Source organism: Anoplopoma fimbria, chromosome 6 (assembly GCF_027596085.1).
Source record: "Anoplopoma fimbria isolate UVic2021 breed Golden Eagle Sablefish chromosome 6, Afim_UVic_2022, whole genome shotgun sequence".
Lineage (NCBI taxonomy): Eukaryota > Metazoa > Chordata > Actinopteri > Perciformes > Anoplopomatidae > Anoplopoma > Anoplopoma fimbria.
The window spans coordinates 25,679,646-25,691,139 of NC_072454.1; the positions used below are offsets into that span (position 1 = coordinate 25,679,646).

The 11,494-nt window shown below is 38.5% G+C and overlaps 1 protein-coding gene across 1 annotated transcript; it reads right to left on the reverse strand.

Moving 5' to 3' along the window:
- Positions 1-1,366: 1,366 nt before the first annotated feature.
- On the reverse strand, positions 1,367-9,389 carry yipf4 (Yip1 domain family, member 4). The gene is made up of 6 exons (XM_054600119.1): positions 9,148-9,389; positions 6,917-7,070; positions 4,859-5,030; positions 3,965-4,042; positions 3,751-3,864; positions 1,367-2,349 (listed from the first exon to the last, which is right to left on the reverse strand). Exons 1-6 carry the CDS (start codon positions 9,203-9,205, stop codon positions 2,212-2,214), a joined length of 714 nt encoding a protein of 237 aa, XP_054456094.1. The 5' UTR covers positions 9,206-9,389; the 3' UTR covers positions 1,367-2,211.
- Positions 9,390-11,494: the final 2,105 nt, after the last annotated feature.

Sequence of the window (11,494 nt, forward strand, 5' to 3'; positions counted from 1 at the left end):
GTATGTTTAATTTAACTATATTACTGACTTTAACAGCAGCCTCAGCTGTACCATGTGTTAAGTGCTAGTTAGCAAAAGTTAGCATTCTAAGCTTGGATGAGTCAGAGAACAGCATCATAGAGGTTTTAAGCAGCCAAAGGAAGAGCTGCATTCGAGACTCATCCAGGCTCAGAAAACACTGTAAAGATAGCCTACATATGAATGGTTCTTTTTAATGGAATGATGACTTGCTGTGGTTTTTATCATTGCTATGCACGCTTTTGCGAGATTGAAATTAAGATTGAATTGGATAACACATAAAACTAATGGCGTGTCCCAAATCCGTACTGAATACTCATTTTAAGCAAGCTTTAAAAATATTGTTCCCACCCTCAAAATTAAGTAGGCATACAAGACAGCAGGCATACCAAATATTGGCTTTTTTGTGTGCGTTTGATGGACTTAACTTCCATAATGCAATGCACAAAGGAAATGGAGGAACATAAAAATAATTTTGGGTGGTGGTGACAAGACAGCTAGTTAGGATTCCAAAGTTACAGTATGACGTAACTATGTCTGACGTCATCCATGATGCATCCTGTTATTGCAGAATTATATTTTTTACTAACTGCCACAACAGTATACTTTGGTTTTATTTTTTAAATCAGTTTTATCCAAAGTTCTTTGCAAGGTTTTTGCAGCTCATTCACACACAGGTGGCCGCAAGCAGAGTGCTGGCCTGATCATCGGGAACAACTTGGGGTTCAGTGTCTTGTCCAGGGACACTTAGACTATGGACCGGATAAGGTGGGGATCCATCTACCAATCCTGTGCTCGATTACCTGGGCCCCGGTTACTTTTCCAGTGTGATGTTACACAGTTAAAACCTATAGAATAAGTATGCATTATAGGAACAGGGACACAGCTATTATTTATCTTATAATTACAAACTAATGAGGTTTTGTGGGTGGCTGTGGCGTAGTGGAGAGCAAGGTAGTTCTCCATTCAGAGGATCGGTGGTTCGATACCCGGCTTCGGCAGTCGATGTGTCCTTGGGCAAGACACTTAACCCCAAGTTGCTCCTGAAGGCCATCGGTGTGGACTGGATGATGAATGTTAGTTAGAGTCTGATGGTGGCACCTTGATGGTAGCCTGTCATCAGTGTGTGAATGGGTGAATGATATGTAACATACTACTGACTGTAAGTCGCTTTGGAGAAAAGCGTCTGCTAAATGACTGTAATGTAATGTAATGTAATCCAACCCGTTGAGACCTTCTTATGTCTGTTACAATATAGAGCTGCAGGGAAGACATATTTTGTGGGCCAACTCGGAAGTCAATGGTATTTTTCATTTGGATTTTCGATTATTATAGAAAATAAGCTCTGCGCCATACAAACGTTTATGATACGTACACATTTGTACATTTTGCAAGATAATCTTCACATATGAATACCACATTTGAAACATAATGCAAAATGCTGACTCATTTACAGTTTTAGGTATATACAGCACAGTAGTCATCTGTGTTTACTTTATATTGTGAAAAAAACAAACAGGAAATACCAGATGTTTAGGTGCCGAATAACTATTAATTTACTGTAATTGTTGATCAAGTGATTATAACTCTGTATTTAACGGCTGACAAACCAGACTCAAGGCTGGGGAAACATGGCACCACATTTAGCAGACAATGGTTTATATTCCTCTAATTGCCCCAGTTCACTTTCCTCTGCTGCTAAAATCCAAAACTTAGGAAAACAAGTCTGTGAAATATGAAAGCATAGATGGACTCTCATAGTACACCACAGTGCATAACAATGAAGAACATTAAGCTTAACAATCTCTTTCTTTTTTTGTGGTGCTGTCTCTTCTCTTGAATTCTTCCTTCATCATGAACACCACATATTTGGCACCACATTCTTCAGTTTGATCAAGAGCATAAGAGAAATCATTAAATCATTATACAACCCTGTTTTTTCCCCTGTGGTTTAACGAGAAGTCTGCATCCTGACGTTTAAGCTGTAAAAGCATATGCATTTTATTGACCAAAGACATGAGGGACACTACTATATACAATGTTATTTACTCCTAACATCCCCACCATCTACTATATAATAGAGTTAAAAAAGAAATGAACACCTTTTTAAAAAATCCTCGTACTGTAGTTTGACTCCTCCCCCCATGGCCAAGGGTCAGTGTCCATGAAAAGGTCCAGTTTCAATTCATCCAGTCACACACCAGTATATAATGACAGGAAGTAGATATACAAAAGGAGAATGGGATAAATGAGAAGGGGCTTCTTTGTTTTAAATTCATCTCCGACAAGCAGTGAGGCAGCACTGTAAGCAGCCCAGAACACTCCGAACAGCTGAAAGATCAGAACAGACAGGAAATAATCATAATGAGTAAGGAATTTAGATTTTTTTGCAAATGTAGTAAAAAGAAAAATACTAAAGTACCACATTGATATAAGAATTCAGACCTTTTGCAATGACACTTGAAATTAAGCTCAGGTGCCTTCCATTTCTCTCGATTCCTCTTTGAGATGTTTCTAAACCTTGAGTGGAGTCCACCTGTTGTAAATTCGATTGATTGGACACACGCCTGTCTTTATACGTCAGAGAGTTGAGATGCAAGGAACTGCCTGCAGAGCTCACCAGCAGGATTGTGTTGAGGCACCAGTCGGCAACCTCCGGTTCTAAAAAATAAAGTCAATGCTTCATGTCTTAAAGCTGCATTCTCTCTACTGTCCATCAGGGGGCGACTCCTCTGGTTGTATAGAAGTCTATGAGAAAATGACTCTACTTCTCTCTTGATTTATTCCCTCAGTAAACATTGTAAACATGAGTTTATGGTCTCAATCTCTAGTTTCAAGTCTTCTTCAATACAGCATGATGTTCATTTAGTAAATGATGCTCCATTTAGAGTCAAACAGACCATAAAGCAGGGGATGCTTTAGGGGGGCTTAAGCACAGGGCAACATAACAAATAGTGAAAAAGTAAAGTAATCGATTTGAATGTTCGAGCTCTCCAACCCATGTGGACCAAGAGGAATAGTTGTTACTGCGGTAATAACTCCAAAAAAAAAATTCAGCAAAAATGTCACACATTATCCGTGTCTGACTCCTCAAATGTGAAGATTTACAGCACATCTTTATATAATATAATTGTAAATTCTATTATCCTTGGGTCTTAGACTAATACATCACCTTGGGCTCTGGGAAATTAAGTAGGACATTTTTCACTTTTATCTGACATTTTAGACACTTTGGCTATAAAATATTAATCGAAAAAATATAATCATACGTTAATCTACAATGCAATAATAAGATATTGAATCCCCTTTCTGCCTTTTGACCTGTATCAAGAGTTCACAAGTCGTTTATGCCGCTTAGCCATGTTTTTTGGTTTTTTTTCTCCCTCAACCACTTCTGTTTCACTTAAGAATGGCTGACAGTAAAACTCCACTGAGTTGTGTAGAACTCAGTGGAGTTTCCAAGCGCGTCGTAGAACTACGATGGCTTTCAGGTAGGGAGAGTTATCTTTAGGATTAACTCTCCCTATTCATATCAAAACTTTTTCATGACTAAATAAATGCTTTTAAAAATGTATATAGAATTTTAAAATGAAATGAATTCAAAGTGGGAAAATTAAAATTACCATCCCTAGTTATCACACATATCTATCAAATTTTTATTTTTACACAGCATGAAAACTTCTTGTTGTTGTTGTTGTTGATGTTTATATTATTATGGGGCCTTTGACTCACTTTGATTAGTGTAGAAACCACCTCAAACCCTCCGATCACTAAGAGCAGAGGGGCTATAACGATGAGAGGAAGAAGGGAATATCCGATCACTCCAAGAACCTGGCCGAAGGAAACCTGCTCAAGAGAACAATGGACTCAATAAGAACAAGTTTGAGTCATGTCTGACTCTACTTTGACTGGCTGCAGAAGATAACTAGGTGTCAGCGGCACTTACCTCACCACCGAGAACACGAGCCAGCAGGAAGATTGTTAGTGATCCAAATATCCAGATGGTGATGATCCAAGACACAACCTGCAAAATAGAAGCAGAGTTTAGTGTCCTTACTGAAAACTGTGAGAAGGTACCACGATAATTCACTGACCATCCACATTTTCAACCATGTGTGCTAAAGAACAGCTCCACAAATATGTCTTTACATGAATTCTGAGGTCTTAAAATAGAAAATGCGGATTTCTACCTTTAACTCAAAAGCATTAACAGACCAAAATCCATTGGTTTCTCCTAAATGTTAATCTAGACTGTAAGTGATGCAAAGGCCTAAGACACTTATAAACCTTTTCCACTTCAGGAACTAAACAAACGTAACTTTGTGTGTATCCAATATCACAGATTCTGCCTGCGTTTCCACTGTTCTCCGCACGCTTTGGTTACGAGTTCCTAGATCTAACTGCTCAGAAGCTGATATTACTTGAAATGCAAGTTTCAGGTACTTTCAGATGTTATAAGCAGAACTGTCAATTGTAACTGAAACTCTGTGTTATATAGTGATACTCTTTACCTAGAACGGAATGAGATAAACGTTTCTAGATCATTGATGGAGTTGCAGCCAGTGGATAGGCTCAGTGACGGGTCAATTGCCTACCAATCAGTACATAAAAGGATCTAATATTATTATATTTGGTCGCGCCAGAAACTTTTATTATGATGTATATCCAAAACGTACCAGCTGGTTAAATAAAATGGACATGTGAGCCGCACCCTAGCATCATACGCTTTTTAAAAGTTCAGGTAATGGTTAGTTATGTTCCTGCAGTGGAAAAGGGCTAATAGAAAATTCTGGAACAGGATGACGGTGGACACAGTGGGGCTTTTTTGTGTCCTGCTCACCCTGAACTGTCCATAGATGGAGATCATAGAGAAGAGCAGCACCACGGCTAGAGGGCCCCAGAAGTCCGGGTTGTCTCTGACCACCTGCCGGTTATAACCCAATGACGGCATTGGCATCAGCACACATCGAATCTTGTAATAGATGTCCTTCAGGTCAATGTCCAGCTCCTCCCTTCTCACACACACAAGATGACATTATGATGACCAGTGTTACACTGAGACGATTACAAAAGAAAAAATGTAATACCAACAAGTGGGACTACATTAAAAGGGCTGACAGATCTTTCTGTTGACATCAGATCGGTGCCAGTCTGTTGAATCTGCATCTACTACTAAAACCAGAGTGCCCCACCAACAGCCACGTTTTGGTTTCTGTGCTGCTGCTGACTGGGATGTGGCATAAAGTGGAACATGCTTGCTCAGTGGTTGAGCAGCAGCAGCTGTCTATCATGATTCCGTGTTGAATTAATCCCTAAATAGCGCTGGAAGAAATTACCTTAAAATCTATATCACAACTACTGGTCACGTTTAGCTCGGTGATGATGAAAGGACCAAACGCACTGAAAGTGTCTTACACGTGCAATTTATAGCGCATCTATTGTTTTAAATGGCCAAACAACCACCAATAACGCTATGAGGCGCGTCAAACTGCCTTGACGCCTCGACTCAGACCTTTTTACTGCAGCAGCAGTATTTGTTTGTAGAGCGCTAAAAGGAATAAAAAGCTATGGATATTTTTTTTAATAAATAAATTCTTAATTAACAATTATACTACATCTGTCACTTTCACTGGTTTAAGTGACAAACGTTGCCATCAGTAGGTCACATCAGCTCCCACTACTTGACGTAAATTTGGTTTGTATCTTGATGGCCGGTTTGTGTGCTCTCTGCAGGAGGGTGTCTGTACTCAGCCAAAGATGGTTTATAAGGTAAGAGGGGCTTCACTCTGTAACAACACTGTTCAACAGCAAATGGCCAAGTGTTTTTGTAGTCCCAAGAACTCCAACTGTAATACAAAAAAAAAAAGTAGACTAAATAGTGAGCTTTCTCTTAAACACTACTGGTTCTGTTATGTTGGCATTTCAAAGCTGATGCCTGCAGTGCACCATGGAGCATCAATTGACGCTGGTCAAACGAGGCACGTCATTTATGGCTTTTAGTGCGTTTGAAAAAAAAACCATTTAATAAACTTTTATCGGGTCCGTTATTTCACTATTTCCTCAGCAGGATGTTTAGGGTGTGTAAAGACATTATCTTCGTTAAAATCTGAAACAACCAGCTTAAGCCTCCAGAATATGTGGAGGAACACAGAGGACTCTCCTTTACTGCTCTGGATTAACCTCTGTGATTATATTCAGCTGCTGGTAAAGAAACACCCTCAGGATCTCGATTGGTATATGGGAAGCTGTTTAAATGTATTTTCTGAAGAATTATACTTAACATTCACTGTTATATTCATGGTTTACTCTCTAACCTGACTCCGCTCCTACAAAGCCGGCAAACCTTATGAAAGGAAGCCACACAGCAAGCTGGCTGGTTGGGTACAGGTGTAGGCCTTTAGGGTTTGCTGTTATACTTTCAGGTGCCTTACAGGAACAGCTGACAACCTGTATGAAGGAATGAGTTACTAAAAAGTATTGACTGGATTCAAATCTGGTCGGTTCGGGAGTCAAAATAAATTTAACAGAAACTCCCATAATATTCCAAACTGTGTGGCCATGATGTGTGAATGAAGTTGGGGGGGAAGTCACACAAATTATACATGAGTGATAACACTGCATCCTTTTTAATGAAAGCTCATCAGCTGGTTAGCATGTCCTTAGTATGACAGTGTGCACTGTTATTGAACCTTAGAGATGCATGATCAGTTTGATTGCACTAAGGTTGTTCTTTTTCCTGTGTAGGACTTGTGTAGCAGCCACTAAAAGGATCGTGTGAGCTGTCACAAGTACAGCCAGATCCAGCAAATGCTGCCCTCTCTACACTCTAAGCATCGCATGCATTTATGGCAACAAAGATGAAGATGAGTTAAAAAACAAAAAGACAACATGCACTCACAGAAGAGGCTTGTTCTCTTCACTGTCGTCCTCCTCCACTTCCAGCAGCCAGCCATAGCCTCGCTGCCTCAGGAAGGTGGTGGCATATGGGTCTTTACCACTCTCGCTGCCCACGTTTAATTTAATATCCGGGGCACTGATGGTGCCACTGAGCTCTGTGGAAAACACGTTTGTTTGCAGAGTTAAGTGTTTGATCGTAGACAGGTGTGGAACAGGCAATACATACACACATTAACACATGAAGCTTTTTAAGATCCATATCTCGCAAGTGCCCCCTATTTCAGCATTTTTATATCAGTACCGCGTAAACATTATTGAATATTATAGTAGAAAAACATCAACCTGGAGTGAAAACCATTAGTCATCAATCGGAAATATTTTGTCAACTATTTGGACAATGTCAGTTTTTGCTGCCCTTTTCCTGAAAATGAAATATCTTTGGGTTCTCACACAAAAAAGGCTAGGACACGTCTTGGACTCTGGGCAGTTTTCAATATTTTCTAGTCTTTTATAGACTAATTGAGTGATCAGTCTTCTGATCTTCCATCATTGGGAGGTCATTCCTGCCAGCTGCCATCACCCAGTTCAACACCTCTCCTCTGTGTCCGGACAGAAGACTCCTCTGGCAGTGAAGCCATACCTCGTATATCTACATGTATGTGCATAGTGTACCGGGTTTATACACTACACATGTACTGTTTCATATTCAAGGACAATTCTGCACCTCACTCTACAGCTTTTAATAACATGTACTTGACTTGCACTGATGCGTTCTCTTTTTAAGTATATTTATGTCAATGTCAACATCGGTACAGATTAGAGAAAAAACGTTATAGCCCGATTTTTAGTCTCTATTCTCAGTTTATATTAGTGTATTTAGTCTGTTATTTGACCTCTTAATGTTACATGTATCTACTACATGAGATGATGGAAAGGTTGTCACTGACCAGTGTTTACAAGTGATATTGTGGCCAGTATATTATTGTCTGTGTAGTTGTATAGTATGTGTATTTATTGTCTGTGTAGTTGTATAGTATGTGTATTTATTGTCTGTGTAGTTGTATAGTATGTGTATTTATTGTCTGTGTAGTTGTATAGTATGTGTATTTATTGTCTGTGTAGTTGTATAGTATGTGTATTTATTGTCTGTGTAGTTGTATAGTATGTGTATTTATTGTCTGTGTAGTTGTATAGTATGTGTATTTATTGTCTGTGTAGTTGTATAGTATGTGTATTTATTGTCTGTGTAGTTGTATAGTATGTGTATTTATTGTCTGTGTAGTTGTATAGTATGTGTATTTATTGTCTGTGTAGTTGTATAGTATGTGTATTTATTGTCTGTGTAGTTGTATAGTATGTGTATTTATTGTCTGTGTAGTTGTATAGTATGTGTATTTATTGTCTGTGTAGTTGTATAGTATGTGTATTTATTGTCTGTGTAGTTGTATAGTATGTGTATTTATTGTCTGTGTAGTTGTATAGTATGTGTATTTATTGTCTGTGTAGTTGTATAGTATGTGTATTTATTGTCTGTGTAGTTGTATAGTATGTGTATTTATTGTCTGTGTAGTTGTATAGTATGTGTATTTATTGTCTGTGTAGTTGTATAGTATGTGTATTTATTGTCTGTGTAGTTGTATAGTATGTGTATTTATTGTCTGTGTAGTTGTATAGTATGTGTATTTATTGTCTGTGTAGTTGTATAGTATGTGTATTTATTGTCTGTGTAGTTGTATAGTATGTGTATTTATTATCTGTGTCTGTGTAGTTGAGCTGCTGCAACACTTGAATCCCCCCATGGGGATCAATAAAGGAATAATAATAATAATAATAATAATAATAATAATAATAATATATGTTATGTGCTCTTCATGAAGTCAGATGCTTTGCATGTGTCGTTAGGTCTTTCAGGTCTTATCTGAACGGCATCGAAACGCGGACAATAAGCAGTGTGTTGTAAAGAGTCCAACTTTTCCAGTGCTGTGTGTTTGCTACGACTTGTATCGGTCGTGACTTTGTTAGCAACGCTAACGACAGCTGGCACATTTGAACAGGAGGCTGTGTCGAATAGAAACATGTCGACTGACACGTAGTACATGTGGTCACACTGACTTGGCTTGTACTTGGTGGACTGTCAGGTGAACGGTGCATGTCGGGCTCTGTTCGGCCTGCTAGCTGTCTCTGCTGGCGTTAGCTTGGCGTTAGCTTGGCGTTAGCTTAGCGTTAGCTTACCTTCAGCCTCTGTCGAAGAGACGAACGTAAAGTCTCCGTTGGTGGGAGAGAACTGCATGGTTACTCTGTGATCACTGCCAGACGCCTCTGCTGCACAGATGTGACATTTACATCAGCTGTCAGTGGAAAGAGGAGCGTTGATAACACTGTCATTGATCCAGTTAAACTACTGCATCTTGTTGTCGTTCAGTGTGGAAGCAGGAAGTGCAGAGGAAGCCACGTCCGATGGTGCGTTCAGGGGATGGCATAACGTCGGAACATGGCAGTGGAAACACATATTATTTATGTCAACATAAAACCTACACATGTTGTCTAATAAGTAATGTTTCACAACATGTCAGCATTTTCTGAATTGTGGCAGGTTACTAGGTAACTCAATGCGATTGCCTGATTAAGGAAAGGTTATAAAGGGAAAGTGCAATATAAATATGTGTTTGATAGAGAGAAGGTCTGTGCCTTGACGTGAAGGAAGGCTTATTAATTACGTTTAGTAATTAATAAGCTTTTTGGTTAAATGTCGTCTGTTTTGGTTAAATGTCGTCTGTTGAGGTGGAACAAGATCAGTTCAAGTCAGGAAGAAGCGCTGTTCAGGAAACGTTATAAATGGAACACCAGGAAGTATTTAGAAATATAGAGAATGGGATGTTTTTGAAGGTTGAAGACATTTGTAATTAATTGTAAAGAAGTTGTCAGAAAGTCTACTTGATAAGTAGAGAAGTGGTCATTTGATGTGTATAAAAAGGTATTTGCTGCAGTGTTTGGGTCTGAAGCAAATACCTTTTTTTTTTTTTTTTATAAAACATTGATTCAGGATTTGAGATTATGTTCAGGTGCCTTCAGAACAACTCCTACATTACAAGTTGAAATGGGAGAAATCTGCTAGAAAAAAGACCACAGTATTTACTGAATTACTAAAATAATGTACAGATACATAACCACAATCATCCAACACAAGACACATTAAAGCCTTGTAGGAAAAGTAGAAGAGGGAAACAAAACGTTTTGGATGGACAAGCATCAGAACTAGAACAATATCAAATAAACAGTTCAAATTTATTTAATTGGCACCTAACAAACTAAGAAAGAATATTTATTTGTTTTACTAACAAAAATATTAGGCTACTTAAATGCTAATGTATAAGTCTTGAGTAGAGACACAAAAGCAACTGCTTTAAGGAAAAATAAAGCTTCAGGTCTTGGGATTCTAGTCTCTTCTCATTGGACACCAGACCTAGATTCCCCTACTACCAGTATGGAAGACACCTGCAATATTTAAAAAATGAAATATTGATGTAATGTAAACAATACTGTAGTGGACCTCCCCCAAGACATTATAAACTGAAGTGTCTATGAGACAATCTAAATTTATCAGGAACTGCTCTCACAACCTATAAGGGCACTAAGTGGTAGACCTCTGTTATTACACTGTGCCTGGACTATCTGAAGATAAGACTTGGGGTAACTCTTGGGGTGACTCCATGTTTTATGACCACACCTTTCTGGGTTTTATGAGCATCCCTATTCCTGAGGACAAAGAGAAGCATCCAATTGTAATAAACAAATTAAAGAAACCTTTACTTGATATTTTAGTTCTAGTCATTGTAAATTCCTATATTTTATAATCTGTATTAAAACATCTGAGTTTATAAAGTTATGGATAGTTAATTTCATGATAGCTAACTCTGTTTGTAATTATTTTAGTTTTCTGCCATTTAAACTTATCTCAACCACAGCACAGGACAACAGAGGGGGGAAGGAATGTTCTTTCTCCCCCCTTTTCTTGTCTCTCAGACAGGACACTGATGCGTGCTGAAATGTTGAGATTAATGTTATCCATTCATTTATTATGCATATATGTACACATAAATGTATAACTACATAGGTTGTGCCTGCTGCTGTGGCCCTGCTGACACCCACTGCTACTACCATTATTATTATTATTAGTCACATTACTATTACTATTCCCTGTACCATTACGCATATTGGCTTTGCTTCCGCCCTGAAGCCCTTTTTGCTTTCTCGCCTCGCAGGTTTCCATGAATCGTTGTGGTACCTGGACCGTGGTCGTGCCTCCTGACACCCACTGCTACCTCGATTATTATTATTAGTCACATTACTAATATTATTCCCTATATCATTATTTTAATTCTACTATAGTCATTTCTGCTTTTATTATAAGTAGTCTTGATTTTTTCCTTCGTTACTCTGCTTACTACTGTGATTATATGAATCATTTATGTCATATACATTGAATGTGTTGTATCTCTGTTATGCTGCTCATTCTGTACACATGACATCTATTGCATTCTGTCCATCCTGGGAGAAGGATCCCTCCTCTGTCGTTCTC

Excerpts from the sequence above, each read along its gene's own strand:
- yipf4 (XM_054600119.1), bottom strand. The coding sequence starts at position 9,205 with ATGCAGTTCTCTCCCACCAACGGAGACTTTACGTTCGTCTCTTCGACA. Across the intron at positions 7,071-9,147 it reads CTCTTCGACAGAGGCTGAAG|AGCTCAGTGGCACCATCAGT; the intron begins GTAAGCTAACGC and ends TGTTTTCCACAG. Across the intron at positions 4,043-4,858 it reads CCATCTATGGACAGTTCAGG|GTTGTGTCTTGGATCATCAC; the intron begins GTGAGCAGGACA and ends TCTATTTTGCAG.